The sequence below is a fragment of the Lithobates pipiens genome, unplaced genomic scaffold (assembly GCF_037356315.1).
Source record: "Lithobates pipiens isolate NorthernLeopardFrog02 unplaced genomic scaffold, aLitPip1_a1.2 Scaffold_19, whole genome shotgun sequence".
NCBI lineage: Eukaryota > Metazoa > Chordata > Amphibia > Anura > Ranidae > Lithobates > Lithobates pipiens.
In genome coordinates this window covers 374,542,275-374,561,409 of record NW_027507764.1, presented here as the reverse complement: position 1 = coordinate 374,561,409, position 19,135 = coordinate 374,542,275, and the positions used below count along the sequence as shown (strand labels likewise).

Below are 19,135 nucleotides of genomic sequence, written 5' to 3'. Positions count from 1 at the left end.
CATAGCTATATGTTGGCTCGCGGGACTGGGGTAGCAGGCGCGCCCTGTTGCACAGCGGAGGTGCTGATCCCCGTGGCAGACGGTTGCGATGACCACCGGCCATGGGCAATTGCAAGCACGAGGGACAGAACACGGAAGTCTGTGTGTAAACACACAAATCCATGTTTTGTTCTGAGAGCAGTGACAAATTGTGTGTTTCTATTAGCTAGGAACCACAATCCGTCACTTCCTCAAGTCAGGTCCCTCCCTCTTCAGTTAGAATCACCTCCCAGGGAACACAGTTAACCCCTTGATCGTCCCCTAGTGTTAACCCCTTCACTGCCAGTGACATTTTTACAGTGATAAATGTATTTTTATAGCACTGATAGCTGTATAAATGCCAACGGTCCCAAAAAAAGTGTCAAAATTGTCCGATGTGTCTGCCATAATGTCGCAGTCACTATAAAAAAATTAAAATGCTATAAATATATTTTGTAGACGCTATAACTTTTGCGGAAACCAATATATGCTTATTGCGATTTTTTTTTCTTTACCAAAAATATGTAGAAGAATACATATTGGCCTAAACTGAGGGAAAAAAAAATGTTTATATATTTTTGGTGCATATTTATTATAGCAAAAAGTTAAAAATATTGAGTTTTTTAAAACTGTTGGTCTTTTTGTTTATAGCATAAAAAATAAAAAAAACGCAAAGGCAATCAAATACCACCAAAAGAAAGCTCTATTTGTGTCAATTTTGTTTGGGTACAGTGTCACACAACCGCGCAATTGTCAGTTAAAGAGACACAGTGCCGAACCGCAAAAAATGAGCCAGTCATTCAGCAGCCAAATCTTCCGGGGCTGAAGAGGTTAAGGACTTTTTAGGAAATTGAATGAAGAAACGAAATGAAAAGTAGCAAGCAGCCTGAGTGTTATATGCTTCAGTTCATGTTGCCTCAATGCACAGTTAGCCACTGGGACAAAGTAACCATCTACTCTCCTGTCCTTTACTAAGGAATACATTCCTAGTTTTCTGGAATTGTGATAGAAGAGAAGACATGTACATTTCTGGGGGGAGCACATTTAATGGGTGTTTGAAATGGTCATGTTGTACTATGTTGGCAAGAGGCAGACAAACCGAGGAGTCAGGTGGACAGAGGGGCTAGGTGGGTACAAGGGTTTTCCCAAGGCAGAGCTGTGCAGGAAAGCTGCTGTGATACAGCTACCTGTTCTGGTGCACTGATCCCACCGGTCCTCCTCTCTCAGCACGGAGGAGAGGAGAGCAGCGCACTGAACACTGGGAGGCGAGCCTGAACCTGCTCCTAGCAAATCCTAGGTGGCAGAGGCATTCCCCCACCCTACAACAAGGTCGATCGTAATCAACGGGTTGCCGACGCCTGGTATATGGGCTGTTAAAGCAAAGGTAGAATGCATCCAACACCATAACACTCACCTCATGCCTTCGGTTGAGCTGTTCTGATGATTTCGGTACAGCTGAGGAACACCAAGCATAGCCTCTGTGAATACTGCTAGAAAGCCCAGTGTCTCTACATAGAGAGCAGAGTCTAGGGATAGATAGGTGATATATCCAACAACAGCAGTGAATGCCAGCACACACTGCATGTAGTCTGTAAATCTGCTCCAGTGCCAGAAGAAGTTCATATCAAAATCTGCAACAACAAAAAAGTCAAGAGGAGTAAGAAAAAAAAAAAAAAAAACACATCAAAAATAAGATTTTTACAGCAATAAAACAACCATAGATTAGATACCCAATGTAATGTATAGCTTTTTTGTATATCATTTTCTTATACATAACATTCAGAATTAAAATACTAAAATGTTTGGAATATTTTTTTCCTCATTTTAGTAAAGTAAAGCTCAATATCTCCAGCTACAATGTGCATTGATGAGTTAGGGTAGCGACTCCACGTCTTCCCTCAATTCCCTCCCTGCCTCCTGTGCCAACTGGAGCTTAGATCAAAGAGAGATAGCCTGATCTCACACAGCTTCTGCTTTACTCTTTTGAACTTTTGTCATGGAGGGATGGTTTTACCGTATGTGCAGACTGCACAAGGGCCCATTTTACCATATACTGCATATGGGTTGGGTAGAGGATAACATTCCCTTCTGCTGTCATGTAGACCTGGAAAGTGCTTATTTCCAGGGCAGATGAGAAGCAGGCCCCAGGAGACATGCAGAATACTTGTTCTATATCCTCTTTACATCATATGGACTACAGGTAGTGTTTGTCGCCCCACCCCAGTGGCTTAATATGAATCATGAGAGTTTGGGATATTACCAATATATTATTGGCGAAAATGCCTCTGCCAACGCTTCCATTTTTTTTTAACCAAGCAACTATGGTCACTTATCTGGTAAATGTAGATTAAAACGGGCATGCAGATCTAGGAAAGCAGATATTATAAAGTTCAAACATTATACATATTTAAATGATGCCTTCAATAGTCCCTTTAAAAAAAGAAATATTAAGTTAGCACCTAAAGATCACTAAACTTCTCAAGTCTGTATTCACTCAAACACAATCGATCTCCACTGTCAGAAGTTATTTGTGCTATGGGTTGTTATTTGATATCTGAAGACTCCATTTCAGAAAGTAATATCTTGAAAATGACAAAAGGACAAGGTCATCCTGCATAATTGCTTGTTACACATTCAACGTCTGATGGTATTTATTTTGATCAAGAAAACCACTACAAATCCATTTGAAAAATGACACCATTTTTAATTAAACTAAAAACGGAAGCGATCTCAAGTCGGCAAACACGTGGCATTTCAATATCTAATGTCATGTCAATTATTTGTATCCTCAAAGTCAGAAGGTTTAGAATAGAAAGCTACTGCAGTCCTTCCGCTGACCACACATGCATCAATTGTGCAAAGCAACAGGTGCACTTAAGCATATCTAAACCCAAAAACAAAAATGTTATATATTGTAGATCTAAGCAATGGTAGGCAGTAATAAGTTATTTTTTGTGCTTGAAGTTTAGAAACCTTAAAAAAAAAAAAAAAAGAAAAGAAAGAAGGTGCATCTAAAGCCAAATCTTTTTCACTTTTAGTTTGAGATGGGAAAGAAGATTATTGCCTCACTTTGGAGAATTTTCCTTTTACTTTGTATTGTGTTTACAGGACAGGAAGTGAAGGGCAAAAATTTCTTCCTTTAGACAGAGTTTAAAAAAATAAAATAAAAAATAAAAAATGTACCTCTTATTCTTTACAAAACTTTAAAAAACAAACACACAGGCTTTAAGGGGTCTTGCCACAAAAAAAAAAAAAGGCTTCAAATTCATTAAAAAAAATAAAAAAAAAATGGAAAAAAAAAAATGTTTTACTAAACTCTAAATGCCTGTTGCTAGGGGGTCCCTCGTCATCTGCCTTCTTCATTGCCCGGGCTGGTGACATCACTTCCACTCACGCCACACAGTCATCTGGGATCTGTCACGTGTCCCAGATGACTGTGCGGCGTATCATGGTGCCTGGTGCCGCTCACACATGCGCAGTGGGTGCCCGGCTGTGAAGCCACAGCCAGGTGCCCACAGTAAGAATGCTGGCGTCGTGAGTGGAGAACGAGGGGTGGGCTTCGTTCCCTCTCATCGCTGGACCATGGGACAGGTAAGTGTCCGATTATTAAAAGTCAGCAGCTGCAGTATTTGTAGCTGCTGACTTTTACTTTTTTTTTATTTTTTTTTAGGGGGTACCCCACTTTAAGATCTAATTTACTCCAACTTCCCCTGCTCTCTACACTTGTGTGCTCTTCGCTCCCGGGTGCACCATTCTGCTGCCAGAGTGAAGTGAAATACAGAGTTATGCACAGAATGAAGAGGCTTTCCCCTGATGCCAATAAAAAAAATGGTTGCATAAGTGTGCACACCCTCTTATAACTTGGGATGTAGCTGTGTTCAGAATTAAGCAAATACATTCAAACTCATGTTATATAAAAGTCAGTACACACTTGCCATAATTTAAAGTGCCTCCAACTAAACCCGAAAAAAAAGTTAATCTGTTCTAGTAGGTCTTTCCTGACATTTTCTTAGTAGCAACCTACAGCAAAAGCTATGGTCCACAGAGAGCTTCCAAAGCATCAGAGGGAGCTCAATTGTTAAAAGGGTATCAGTCAGAAGAAGGGTACAAAAGAATTTCCAGGGCATTAGATATACAGTGGAACACAGTGAGGACTGGCATCATCAAGTGGAGAAAATACGGCACAACAGTGACATTACCAAGAACTGGACGTCCCTCCAAAATTGATGAAAAGACGAAAAGAAAACTGGTCAAGGGAGGCTGCCAAGAGGCCTACAGCACCATTAAAAGAGCTGCAGGAACATGTGAACATATTCTTCATATGTCTGGGCTATAGGGTAGAGTGGCAAGATGTTTTTTCTTAAAAGAAAAACATCGAAGCCTGGCTTAATTTTGCACAAACACAGCTGAAGTCTTCCAAAAGCATGTGGGAAAATGTGTTATGGCCTGATGAAACCAAGGTTGAACTTTTTGGCCATAATTCCAAAAGATATGTTTGGCACAAAAACAACACTGCACCTCACCAAAGGAACACCATATCCACAATAAAAAATAGTGGTGGCACCATCATGCTGTGGCACTGTTTTTCTTCAGCTGGAACAGTGGCCTTAGTCAAGGTAGAGGGGAATTATGAACAGTTCAAATACCAGTCAATACTGGTACAAAACCTTCAAGCTTCTGCTAGAAAGCTAAACAGAGGAACTGGGAGTGTGCCATGCTGATAGACTCATACCCAAAAAGACTGAGTGCTGTAATAAAACTAAAAGGTGTTTCAACAAAGTATTAGTTTAAGGGTGTGTACACTTATGCAACTAAATAATTTTTTTTTTTTTTTTTTTTTTTACTTTGCTCCACCTAAAAGATTTCAGTTTGTTGTTCATTTGAGTTGTACACTTTATAGGTCACATTAAAAAAGGTGAAAAAAGTTCTGAAATTCTTCATCTCGGTCTCATTTTTTTAAGTCACAGAAACCTGACATTTTAACAGGGGTGTGTAGACTTTATATATCCACTGTATTATTTTTTTTATACTAGTAATGGCAGTGATCAGCAACTGGGACTGTGATAGTGTCAGATTTCCCGCCATACTAACTGATGCTGGGGGGGGCCAACTGATATCACCAGTGACACTAATAAAGTGATCAGTGCTAATCATATACGCTGTCACTGTACTAATGACACTGGCTGGGAAGGGGTTCACATCTAGAGCGATCAAGGGGTTAAATGTGTGCCTAACAATGTTCCCTATGTGTAATGTGTGCTGATCTTACCAATGTGCCGTTTTTACTCCCTGCTTTGCAGGGAGAAAAATAATAAGGTACCCGCTGTCGTCTCTAGAGAGCCCTGCGTTGTTTACCAACACAGGGCTCTCCTCTGTCATTTGCACAGCAGGTCCCAGCCATAAAACACGGCCCGGAACCCAACGATTGGCTTGTGCGGCAGCGCAGCTCAAGCTTTAAAGGTGCGTGTGCATGCGTAAGTGGATCCGGAAGAAAGTTGTGACATATAGGAACGTTACAGTGTCTGTACAAGCCAACTCGCTGCAGTATATGTATTGCGACTGGTCGGCAAGCAGTCAATATTTGCAGAATTGACAGACCGTAAATTCCAATAGCAACATAGGGCCTGGCGAGAGGAATTACAAATTGTGTTGAGGGAACCTCCTGTCAGTCATTTGGAACACGTGACAGGTGCATTGCGCACATGTGCAGTGGGTGCCTGGCTGTGAAGCCACAGCCGGCTGCCCAAAGTTGCAATGCCGGCGCCGCCGAGCGGAGGGGGGACGAGCGGGGACTCATGGCTGGACCCTGGAACAGGTAAGTGTCCGATTATTAAAAGTCAGCAGCTGCAGTATTTGTAGCTGCTGACTTAAATTTTTTTTTAATGGAAACTCCTCTTTAATGTTAATATATATAAAAAAAAAAATAAATAAACACCACAGTTTAGTCATCGTTTTACAAATTTAAATATGCTGGATGTTAGAAGAAAGGGTCAACTTTAATGGAAAAAATAAAATGGGGAACAAAATTGTTATTGCCATTGATGACACATTGGTTTAGTTGTTTTATTTACCTAGAATAAAACAAGAAAATTGATTAATCATAAGCAACAACTTCACATTTGTTTCCCTTTTCTTTCACCTTATTTTTATCTCCCAAAAAATTAAATAAAAAAAATACAGTATCAAATGAAAGCGCCATGTAGGAAGCATAAGGGTTGACACTAACCATTTAGAGAAAAAAAAGTCAATCCATGTAGAAAATTATCAAAACCAGAGTTTGAAAGAATAAAAAGCCACAGCCTCACTTGAGTATATTTTCTGAGGAAGAAAAACATTTTGTACTTACAAGCTCACAGGTATTATTTTACCCAATTTTCATTTTAAAAGTTGCAGTAAACTAAGCAGTGGCACTTTCTATACAACGTGGATGTATTATAATAGATATAATTAAAATGTGAAAGACTTCCTATTCAAACTTCACCTTTACACCCACACACTGATCTTGAATATATGTCATCCTGATTGTACATAAAATGCACTAGTTTAGCAAATTTTTTTTTTACAGTTGCAACAACTTGGGAAGCAAGTATATTTCACTAGGTTTTAACCACTCGAGCCTATGGAGATTTTACCCCCTCCATGACCAGTGCATTTTTTTGATTTTCAGCACTGCGCTACTTTAACTGGCACTTGCGCGGTCATGCAATACTGTAAAGCAAATTACATTTTTATCAATTTTTTTTCAACATAAATAGAGCTGTCTTTTGGTGGTATTCAATCCACCACTGGGGCTTATATTGTGATATAAATGAAAAAAAAAAAAGACCAAAAATTTTGAAGAGAAACAATATTTTCTACTTTCTGGTATAAAACATACCCAAATAAAAAAACAAAATGTAAAAAAAATATAAAAATAAAAAAAAATCCTTATACATTTAGGCAAAAATGTATTCTGATACTTTTTTTTTTTTTTTTACCAAAAAACTCAAAAAGTGAATATTAATGGGTTTGTGCAAAAAGAATAGCAAACAATGGTATATATACACTGGAATATATGCAGCTATGACTTTATAGCGATAATTGGCGGTGATCAGTGACTTAGAGAGCCTCCGATTGTAAGGCAGACTAGCGGATTCTACTAATGACAGTGTCTGGAAAGGGGTTTACATCTAGGGGCAATCAAAGGATTAACTGTGTGCCTAGCAATGTGTAATGTGTGCTGCTTTTACTTAAATATCAGTTTCTTCTTCCTGCAAAGCAGACAGATCGCTGTTCACAATACAGAGTTCTATATTTTTGTAAACATAGAACTCTGTGTGTGATTGGCCACAGAAGATCAGCTGACTTCAGTGAAAATTATTGGCTGAAATCAGCTGCCAAACGCATGCTATGTCCAATCATAGGAATGCGGCAGTGGGCGCGTGCATGTGAGCCCACATGTGCGCCCCAAACCCGAAAGAAAGGCCCAGTAAGTCACCTGGCCTACAGCTGCTGCCCGATCGCAATACAACTACTATGGGCATGTGGCAAACGGTTATTGAAATGGTTCTGTAGCATAGCCCCCTGTAGAAAAGAAGAGTCGAGGATGACAGAGGGGTTCTACTAGGCAAAACAATTTTCAATCTGCAGGTCAAGTACTGATAAATTTTATAAAAACCTGAGAAGACTTTAAGGACCACATCCACAAACGCGTTGATTCTACAGTTGGGGTAAATTCTTCCTTTAGGCACTGAAGCTTTGAGATTTTTTTTTTTTTTTTCACCCAAAGCACATACACTATATACATACACAAAGCAAGGTCCATAAAAAGACATGGATGAGCGAGTTTGATGTAGAGGAACGTGACTGGCCTGCACAGAGTCCTGACCTTAACCCAATAGTACACCTTTGGGATGAATCAGAGCAGCCACTGTGAGCCAGGCCTTCTCGTCCACATTAGTGCCTGACCTCACAAATGCGCTTCTGAAAGAATGGTTAAACATTCCCATAGACACACTTCTAAACCTTGTGGACAACCTTCCCAGAAGAGTTGCAAAGGTGAGCCAATTCAATATTGAAGGGGTTGTAAGGTGAAAAAACTGCTGGCAGTCACTGGCCCCCCAGTCCCCCCCCCCCCATTTTACTTACCTGAGCTCCTTCATCTCCTCAGCAGGGACACGCTGTCCCTCTCTCCACAGGGTCCTGGCTCTTGATTGGATAGATTGATAGCAGCGCAGCCATTGGCTCCCGCTGCTGTCAATCAAATCCAATGATGTGGGCCGAGTCAGACACACCCACAAGATAACCCCCTCAGGAGAGCGCTTCTAGGGGGTTATCTGATGCGGGGAGGAGCTGCAAGAGCCACCGGGGGACCCTAGAAGAGGATGTTCAGGGCCACTTTGTGCAAAATGAGCTGCACAGTGGAGATATGACACGTTTATTATTTTAAAAAAAAAATGGAAAAAAAAACGATCCTTTACAATCACTTTAAACCCTATGGGCTAAGATGCCATTTAAGTTCATGTGTGGTAAAGGTAGGTGTCCCAGTACAGTGTATATCCAGGCTTGCTTGAAACATTACATTTCCTGATGGTGGCATCTTACAGACCAGAGATTTTAAGTTTATGGGGGGGAATGGGTGCCTCCACTGCAGCCCTTAAAATGGACCAAAGGGGCAAACACATTATATTCAGCATATGTATTGCTATATATTGCTACAGAGGACTGTCAAACTGCAAACATACTGGATGGGATAGTCAAAGACCATAGACATGTAATAGAAACCTAGTGCCTCAGGTTGGGCCTTCAAAGGCTATAGATCAGCCTTTGTCAGCCTTTTCAACACAGAGGAACCCTTGAAATAGTTCTCTGGTCTCCCTGCTAAAAATTAGAAATCTACAACTCATGATACAATAGTGTGATGGTCAGTTGGAAGAATGGTCCTTACACTTGTGGTCATTGGGAAGAATTACCTCCATACAGATAGCTAAAAAGATCAATGGTGTTACTGGGAACTTATCTGAGAGGCAGAAATGGCGAATGCTGAAGGAACCCCTAGCAACCTCTGGAGGAACCCTGGTTAATAATCACTGCTATAGACAATTGAGATGTCAGGGCACTATTGTTTGGGTAATCTGTATTCTACCTACAATATGCAGAGCACTTCCTCTGCTTAATGGTTCTGAGCGAGTTTTATGTTCACCAAAGAAATCCATCCCGGAAGTAATGCAATACTTTTAACAGAATATTTGTTACTATATACAGTATATCCAACTTTCAATACATATACTGTTATGTGCTGTATGTTATGCCCTAAGGCTGGCAATACATGGCTCAATTCAAACCTTTAATGGGCAGGCTGAATGTACCAAGTTAATTGATCGACCAACTTGGGAACAACCAGCCAGCCAGATTCTCTTGCAATTATCGTGAGCGGCTGCTATAGCCGCTAGCAATAATCGCTGTCTTCTCCTTGCGGGAGAAGATAATGGCTCAGCAGGAGGAATCTCTGCATCAACACAGTCTGTTGCACGTGGCTGCAGGAAAGAAATTTGTTCCGTGTATGCCTGGCCTTATGTTGTAGATTGCAACACACCGCATATCCTATACCTTCCAACAAACAGTGAAATAGGATTAAAGACCTCTTATTGCTGCACACAATTCAGGGTCTGGCAAGGTTTACAACCCAAGGTTATTTTCATTCCTCTAATAGCCACTACGTTAAAGTCAGTGCAGGTATTTGAGTAATACTTATTCTCTATAGCTGCTAAAAAGGTCTACGGGAACAGCCAACACTATCCAAGAAAATCTGTAACTGTGGCAAAGTTCTAGAAGTACATTGTTTATTCTAATCCAAGTTCTATGCAATCCACTGCAACCAAATTCCTGAGATCTCCACAAATGTAAGGTGTCTGGGTCTACTGAATCCACTACACAATAATTTCCTTCCTCTCTCAGCCTGATGCACGCATGTGTTTAGGAAAACCTCTCCAGTATTGAAAATAGGCGAGCAAGAGTTTCACTGGTTACCAGGGAGTGCCGTGGCACGGCGCATTATAGCCGTTATTATGCCTGGACTAAATTCTAAAGGCTCTGTGCACTATGAGAATTATTTTTTTTTGACTGGAGTGTATTTTTAATTCAAAGAATATTTTTTATTTAATAACCTCAGAAAATGATTAGGAAAAGTCTTTATCAATTTGCTTGTCTTGTTGCAGTGTCACCTGGTCACCAACTAATTTCTAGTGTTTCAATGGATTCTCCGTCAAGCTTTCCAAGTGTGGCGAAATGTGATCATTTAGAAACTAAAGACATCACCTTTGACAGCGCTTGCTTTCAACCAACACATACATCCAGTATTGTAGGCATGTTAGGAAATCTCTCAATTACGGTCTAAGAGGCAATACTGCACAGAATTATCTTCATTCATCTCTGCCTCTTCAACAGAGATAGAAAGAATATCTGAGAATTCCATCCTAGCCAGCTGCTAGCATCCCTGGTCTCGGGGTTTGCCATTAAAAACTTCATGGACAAAGATCATTGCATGGTAATGCTGCAAAGGCTGTATGAAAAGTAATATTCATATTTAATGGGCTGAAATTAAATTTGTTAGGGTGAGAAAAGTCTGAAAACTTTTTTTGGTTCGCTTAATGCACAAAACCGGATGTGAGGTTTAAAAGGAAACATGTTGAGACAGAAATATAGGCCTGCCATTGCAGATCTCCTGAATATACTACTTGCTTGAATGTCTCTGGCTTTAAAGCGGAACTAAACTCTCTCAATTATATGAACTCTTTTTAATCCTTATGCTGCTAGCATAGATAGGAACATATGCAATACTTGTTTTATCCCTTTTTTTTTTCTTTTACATTTCTTCAGTTGCTTTCTGGTTTCTGCCTAGGCCAAAATGATGTCATACATTCCTAAGAGTCTTCATGGGCATTTTTTTTTATCACCTGGGAGGAGGGGTTTTCTAAGCCAAGCATGCTCTCCTGCCTGAGCTAAGGGCAGATGGATACCTCTAAGTAAATATTACACTAATCATAAGCCCCTTAAGCAAGAGGGTTATAACTAAAAATGCATGGGGAGAGGTTTTCAAAGTGATTTCTGAAAAAAAATAAGAGAGACGTGGAAGGATGGGCAAGTTTACTTTGAACATTAAAAATTAATTAAACAGTATTTTCAGTTTGTGGTACTCAAATACTGTTCTGCTTTAACCAGTTCCTGACCGGCGCACGGGCAGGCATATTGGCGTACAGGTACGTCCATTTTTAAATGCCGCCCTGCCATCTCGTGCGCGCTGCCGGTGGCGCGCTCGCGTGCCGGTCGGGACCCCGTGGACTCGATCACTGCGGGTATACCCGTGATCATCTCACGGGGCGTCTGAATGGGGGATGCCATTGTAAACAGCATCTCCCCGTTCTGCCTAGCAACAAGTGATGCTGATCTCTGCTCCATGTGATTGGAGCAGAGATCAGTGTTCACTAGCACACAGCCCAGCCCCTCCCCCCCAGTTAGTAACCCGCCCCTAGGAACACTTAACCCCTACACTGCCACCACCTGGTTAACCCCTTCACTGCCAGTGTCATTTACACAGGAATCAATGCATTTGTATAGCATTGATTGGTGGCAAAAAATGTGTCAAAGATATCCGATGTATCCGCCACAATGTCGCAGTCACAATAAAAAAAATCGCTGGTCACCGCCATTACTAGTAAAAAAAATTATTAATAAAAATGTCATGAAACTATCCCCTATTTTGTAAATGCTATAACTTTTGAGCAAACTAATCAATAAATTACCTATTGCGATTTTTTTTACCAAAAATATGTAGAATACGTACCGGCCTAAACTGAGGGAAAAAAAAATTTTTATATATATTTTTGGGGGATATTTATTATAAACAAAAAGTAAAAAATTATGTGTTTTTTTCAAAATTGTCGCTCTATTTTTGTTTATAGCGCAAAAAATAAAAACCGCAGGGGTGATCAAATACCACCAAAAGAAAGCTCTATTTGTGGGAAAACAAGGACGTCAATTGTTTGTTTGGGAGCCATGCCGCATGACCATGCAATTGTAAGTTAAATCAAGATTTTTTTTTCCCCACAAACTTGTCATTGTAATAGGTTATTTCTCTCACTTGGCATGTATACGCAACAAATAATGCCCCAAAATAAAATTCTGCTACTCCTCTTGAGTATTACGATACCACATGTGTGGGACTTTCCCACAGCCTGGCCAGAGAGGCCCAACATGCAGGGAGCACCAACATGTGTTCTAGGAGCATAAATTACACATCTAACTTGTTGACTACCTATTACACTTTTGAAGGCCCTGGAGCACCAGGACAATGACGTGGCACTGACAGGTGGCAGTGGGGACAGATGATAGTGAGGACAGATGGGCACTTTATTTTCATTTTTTATATTATTTTTTTTTCCCACTAACCGCTGCATCTCTTCAGTGGTTCATCTCTCCCTCCTCACACACTGTCTCTGTGTGAGGAGGGAGAGCCAGCGATGAGAGATGCTCTCATATGTTACATATGAGATCATCTCTCATTGGACACGCCAATCGTGCTGTAAACAGCCGCTGTGATTGGCCATTTACAGTGATCTGTGACTTGCTGTGTCCAAGGGACACGGCCAGCACAGAACTTCCCCGATGCTCGCTCGCGGGAGTGCGCATTGCGGAAGTAAACAGGAGGACATCCAGGGACGCCATCTCGGCAGTTAGCTTCTGCGCTATAGCCATCTTTTGGCTATAGCGTGGGTGCGAAGTGGTTAAAAAAAATAAAATAAAAATAAATCTCTCACTCTTTGTCTGAAATTTTCACCATATGGTCGGTAACAACTCATTCAATTGCAATTCATACATACAAAAAAACAAAAAAAAAACAAATACGTTCAGAAATAATGTTATGTGTAATAAAATTGAATGACACAGGGAAAAAGTATTAAACCCGCTAACTGAAATGTATTTAATACTTCGTACAAAATCCTTTGTTGGTAATGACAGCTTCAAGACAACTCCTGTATGGAGAAACTGGTTGTATGTATTGCTCAGGTGTGATTTCAGTCCATTATTTAAGATTTGAAGACACAGTCTTCAAATCTTAAAGGTTTGGTGGTCCTCTTCTATAAAAACTCTGATCTTTAGTTATTTTCATTGATTTTCTATTATATTCAAGTAAGGTAACTGGCTGGGCCATTCTGGCAGCTTTTTTTCCCTCTGTGAAATCAGTTGAGAGATTCCTTGGCTTTGTGTTTGGGATCATTGTCTTGCTGAAATGTCCACCCTCGTTTTATCTTCATCTGGTAGATGGCAGCAGATTTATATCAAGAATGTCTTGGTACATTTTTCCCTTCATCCTTCCTTCAATGATATGAAGTTTGCCAGTACCGTATGCTAAAAAATAGCCCCACCAACACCACGATGTTCCCACCTTCAAACTTCACTGTTGGTATGAGGGTGTTTGTGGGGTGATGTGCAATGCCATTTGACCTCCAAAACATGGTATGCATTATGGCACCCAAAGAGTTTAATTGTGGTCTCACCTGACTAGACGATATTCTCCCAGTATTTCACAGGCTTGTCTAAATGTTGTGCAACAAACTTTAAACAAGCTTTAACATGCTTTTTCTTCAGCAATGGAGTCTTGTGTGGTGAGCCTACATACAGGCTATTGCGGTTGAGTGCATTACTTATTGGTTTCTTTGGAACCATTGTACCTTCTAATTCCAGGTCTTTGAGGCTCTCCACAAGTGGTCCTTGGCTCTTGGACAATTCTTCTGATAACTGATTTCACTACACTGTCAGAATTCTTGCAAGGAGCACCTGATTGTGGTCGGTTTATGGTAAAATTATGTTTTTTCCACTTCTGGATTATGGCCCCAACAGTACTTACTGGAGCATTCAGAAGTTTAGAAATCCTTCTGTAACCAATGCAATTAGTATGTTTTGCAATAATAAGGTTGCAAAGTCACCTTTTATAGGCCATCAGTTGAGACTGAACCAGCTAATAAACATCTGCAATGACAAGGGGGAGGATTTCCTTCTAATTACTTTGTCACTGTGTCATTTCATTTTATTACACATAACTTCATTTCTGAACTTATTTGTTTTGCTTTCTTTGTATGTATGGACTGCATTGGTTGTTACCAACACGTGGGGAAAAATTCTTGTCCATTTTGGGGGGGGGGGTTTGTTCATTTTTTTGTTATTTTTTGTGCTCTAGGTCCCTGCTAAGGGTATTTGCCCTGGCATTCACTGGGGCTAAAATTAAAGAAAAATTTAAGATTTTGAGTTGTCACCAGAACAAAAATAGTGAGGAAAACGTCCAATGGGGACATCTGTCATAACAACTGTCTAAGTGGAGTTTTACCTCTTCATAAAAATGTGCTTTTATTTCCTTGTGTTTAAAGGACAAGGAGGTTAAAGTGATACTAAAGTCTATTTTTTTTTTTTTTATTAAAAATAACATATTATACTTATCTGCTCTGTGCAGTGGTTTTGCACAGAGCAGCCAAGATACTCTTCTCCTCCTCAGGTCCCTCATCGCTGTTACTGGCCCCTCCCTCCTGTTAATTCCCCCCAAAGCAAGCAGATTGCTATTGGGACACCCGAGCTGAGGTGCTGCCCTTTGTATATTCAGACATGGAGCCGCAGCCCAGCCCAGCCCAGCCACAGCCCGGCCCTGTCCCCTCTCTCCTCATTGGCTCACTGACTTTGCCAGCAGTGGGAGCCAATGGTGCCACGTTGCCGTCTCAGCCAATGAGGAAAGTCCCAGACAGCAGAGTCTCTTGTGCAACATTTCTGGATCAAGATGGGGCTCAGGTAAGTATTAGGGGGGCTGTTGCACACAGGTTTATCTTAATGCATTAAAAGATAAAAAAACCTTCTGCCTTTACAACCCCTTTAACTACTTCCGACCCAGCCAATGCACAAATATACAGCTGGGTGGGTGCCCCCTCCTTCTGAATGGAACGTCCTACAGAAGGAGGGGGATCGCACACGTGCCTGTGCAGCGGCAGGATCCTGATGCGCTCTCGTGTCACCTGGACATGGGGCATCTCCGATCAGCAGGAGGGCTCTGTGATTGGCCCTCCTGATCACATAACGGCCGTTTCCAGCTGTCATGTGATATAAACAGCCGGTTGCTAGGCAATCTGCTCTCCTCACATGGAAGTTGTGGCTGAGGAGAGGAGAGTGGATCGCTGCAGCCGGCTGGTGATCAGTGAGTATAAGCTATGTTTTTTTTTACAGCTTTTTACTCACTGATCACCAGTCTAGTGTAAACACACGTCCCCAAACAATGTCCCCAAATAATAAAAACATCTGTCCCCCATATATGTCCCACTAAAATCACATGTCCCAATGATTATCTGCACACATGTCCATGATCACCTGCAAACATCTGTACATGATCATTTGCATACATATGGCCGTGATCACACAAACCAATTATTATACACTTAACAGATTTTTTTTTTACCAAAAAACATGTAGCAGAATACATTTTGGCTTAAATTTATGCCAAAATTCGATTTTATTGGATTTATTTTAATAGAAGAAAAAATTTCTTTTTTTTCAAATTTCCTCTTTTTTCGCAAAAAATAAAAAAAAAGGATTAGTGAATAAATACCACCAAAATAAAGCTTCATTTGTGTGAACAAAATGCTAAAAATTTAATTTGGGTACAGCGTAGCATGACTGCGCAATTGTCATTGAATTGCGAGACCGCTGAAAGCTGAAAAATGGTCTGGGAAGGAAGGGGGCGAAAGTGCCCTGTACTCTAGTGGTTAAGGGAAATCTGAACAAGACCTATGGCAAAAAACTGATATGGATTTTAAATGTTCCCAAATACCAATTCAAAATGAAAAAAGTTCTTTAGGTATATTTTAATTTAAAATGTTGACAGCATTTGCAGAAGGCCTTTTCTGTATTTCAAATACGCCATCATTGAAACATCACACAGTTTGATGTCCAATCAGGCAAGAACATAAGTAGCAACCCTGGCTTATACAACAATCCAATCAACATTTTTGTAGATGCATTCCTGATTCCAATTCTCCACAGGTCCACGGGTGTATCACTGTGTTGTAAGCAGAGGGCAGAATGCATAAACTGTAGGCCCGTAATTAGACGGTATTGCTTATATAGGGCCAACAAAGGCTTAAAAGTACACACTGGCTTTCCTCAATATTGCCCAATAAAGTGCCCCTACAAGGTCCAAGCCTTGTCCGATTCTTGTAAGAGATGCTGAAAAACGGTCAGCTCACAGCCATGCGAGGATAGTTCAGCGATCTCCCCAGCCAGAACACTCCGATCAGTGCTCTCTGCCGATGCTGGTTTTCCAGCAGGCTCGTTCAGCAGAAGCAGACAGACCAACATACACACGGGTCGAATGTCAGATGCCTTTTTTTTTTTTAACTGCCCGTGGTCTTCCGACATTCGCCCCGTATGTACCCACCTTTAGACATGTAGTCTTCTCCCAGTCCATGTTTCTCCAGCCAGTATACGTGAATTTCAGTCTTAAACTACTACTTCCAAAATGAACACATCATGCTTTTGGATTTCAATCTTATTAGTTAAAAAATTACTGTCACAGCAAGATATGGTATGTATAAGAAATATGAAAATTTTTAAGTCTACAATGACAGTTTTATTACATAATATCAGAGTCTTGCGAATCACTGTTTCCATGGTGAGTATACAGGCTCTAGACAATCGAAAGCAACTAACAGAGCGGTTTTAGGACTTAACATACAATAAGAAGACTGGGTAAGTAGAAATGCGAATGGACAGAAAAAAAAAAAAAAAGGAAGAAGAACAGGAAAGAAGTTTCTTTTATATGACCCAAACTTATCACACATTCTAAACAAAGGAATTTTAAATATACAGTACATCAACCCAAGCAGACAAAAAGTGCTAACCGTGTTTTATAGTGGCAACATAGCCCTATAAACAGTCCAATACCCAATTTTAAACCAAATAAATCTGAGACCATTGTGTGTTGTAAGGACTCAAACATCTGACATCTCTCCCATGGAATGTATACAGACTCTTTGCCTAGCTGTGAAAGACATCGTCCAAGCTTATTAAGAACAGTGATCTCGGTTATATGTGCCAGCATTTGTAAAATTATAGCTCCATTCAAGCAGAGTTTTTTTAAGCTACAGTGTAAATATATGTCTTAAAGTGACACTAAATTCATTTTTTTAATAAAATAAGACAAATGCAATATGTCCAAATATAACTAGAGTGAACCTTCTATATCTCGCTCTTCCTCTTTTAAATTAAAGTTTTTTTCTGCTGTGGGACTACAGAAAAACATGTCCATACTCCTGAAGACACTAGGCAGAAATTACTGGAGGCCTATAGCAGGGAGGAGTTTTTTTTTTTTTTTACCCAGAGAAGACTGCCCATAGGACGGTCGCTATACTGCCAGTGCTGCAATAGGAGAGTTCTGGTCCTCATACTGTACCCCAAACCACACTGTAGTTTGAGCCCCTCTTCACCTCTTGCCTATTCACAGAACACTTTAGACTATGGGAAACTTTCAAAGAATACAAAGCGAATGGGATGGGAGAGAAGGGTTGTAAAAACAGTGTGGTCAGTGTATGAGGGCCGCAATGCCCATAGTTGCTCCCACTATATTTCGGGACTCCATGAATGTGTAAATATCTAAAATAAAATAACTAAAGTGACAATAAGATTCTTTAGTCCTCAAAAATAGTCCTACTTAAAGTGGTTGTAAACGGCTGGGTGGGTTTTTTTCTGACCTGCAAGGTAAAGCCATAATGTGCCATACTAGCACACTATGTGAAACGTTCCTGAAACTGAAGCCTTCTAGCAATTCTCCATCATTTTTGGAGGCCGCCTTTATCTTCACCCATCTTCTTTCCGGGCCTGTGGATTCTGGCTGTATGACTGACTGGAGTCACGATGACATCACTCCGGCACATGTACGGCGAGGCGCAATTTACGGCACAGGATGAGGTCTTCGGCTGCATGTATAGTAAATATCACCTAAACGTTGCACGTTTAGGAGATATTTACAGTACCTATAGGTAAGCCTCATTATAGGCTTATCTACAGGTACAAGTCCGAAATTGAAGTTTACAACCACTTCAATGGTCCTGTAATCTAATCTTTATGAGTTTTTTGTAATGTCCTCTGTGAGCACCAGAACCTCTCCCTCTGTTTGTTTGGATCAAGCTATGGATGTTAGTTGTAGTCATGTGCAATTCTTTAAGTACACTGTAGTCCATAGAACATCTCTGGAGCAAGCAAGAGAGGGTGGTTCTGTTCCTACATTGGGACCTTGGAGAATGAACATAGTCACCCTCTGAAAATAAGTTGGATGGTCACTTCCTGCCTCTTCCTTGAGCTTTTCAATTATTTGATGTGTGAAATCTGGATAGATTTGCATTTGTATTGCACTGCTCTGCAAACAGATCTCCACTGCACAAGTAAACCAGCAAGGGGAGATTAGGGATCCAACAAGGGGGAGCCAAAATAGAAAACATTCTTTTCTCCTCTCACTTACACTCAAGCTCGTTCCATTAGGTTTACATGCATTTTTAACTGTTACGGCACAAAAAAAAAAAAAAAAAAAAAGTAAAAAGTATGCCACTGTACTTAAATGCAATTCGAAAACATCGATTTTAGTGTTGAAAATATTTTTATTGAACATTTCAAGTAAAAAAAAACAACAAGACAGTAACCGACATGAGGCAAATACAAGCAGGAACAGTAACAGGACTACATTTGTGAATGGACGGCTAGCGACTATCAGCCACAGTCGGTCCCGTCGGAAAGTTTGGAAAACAAGGAAAACAGCCTGTTCCCGATCCACAAGGCCACAGTAGGGAAAGAATACTCATGGGTTACTACATGAGACAACGTGTAATTAGTATTACGAAGAAGACAGAGAGAGAGAGAGAAAAGAAAGGGAAGAGAGGAGCAAAAGAAAGAGGAACAGAGTGTTACAGGAAAAAATGGATATCAAGATGAGAGGAGAGGGAAAAAAGGGGGGAAGGGGAAGGGATACGGGTAGGGGGGGGGGGGAAGGGTAGGAGAGAGCCCACAGCGCCCCTACGCATTCAATACTTGTTCCATTAAAGTGTCAGAGGAA

General features: G+C 40.6%; 1 protein-coding gene across 3 annotated transcripts in view; it reads right to left on the bottom strand.

The window, feature by feature from the left end:
- SLC66A2 (solute carrier family 66 member 2) overlaps window positions 1-19,135 on the bottom strand; it is a 220,284-nt gene that overhangs the window by 88,849 nt on the left and 112,300 nt on the right. For all 3 annotated transcript variants that reach the window (XM_077492319.1, XM_077492317.1, XM_077492318.1), the window contains one exon: window positions 1,433-1,649. In XM_077492319.1, the coding sequence (XP_077348445.1) occupies window positions 1,433-1,649 (217 nt within the window). The remainder of the gene's footprint in view (window positions 1-1,432; window positions 1,650-19,135) is intronic.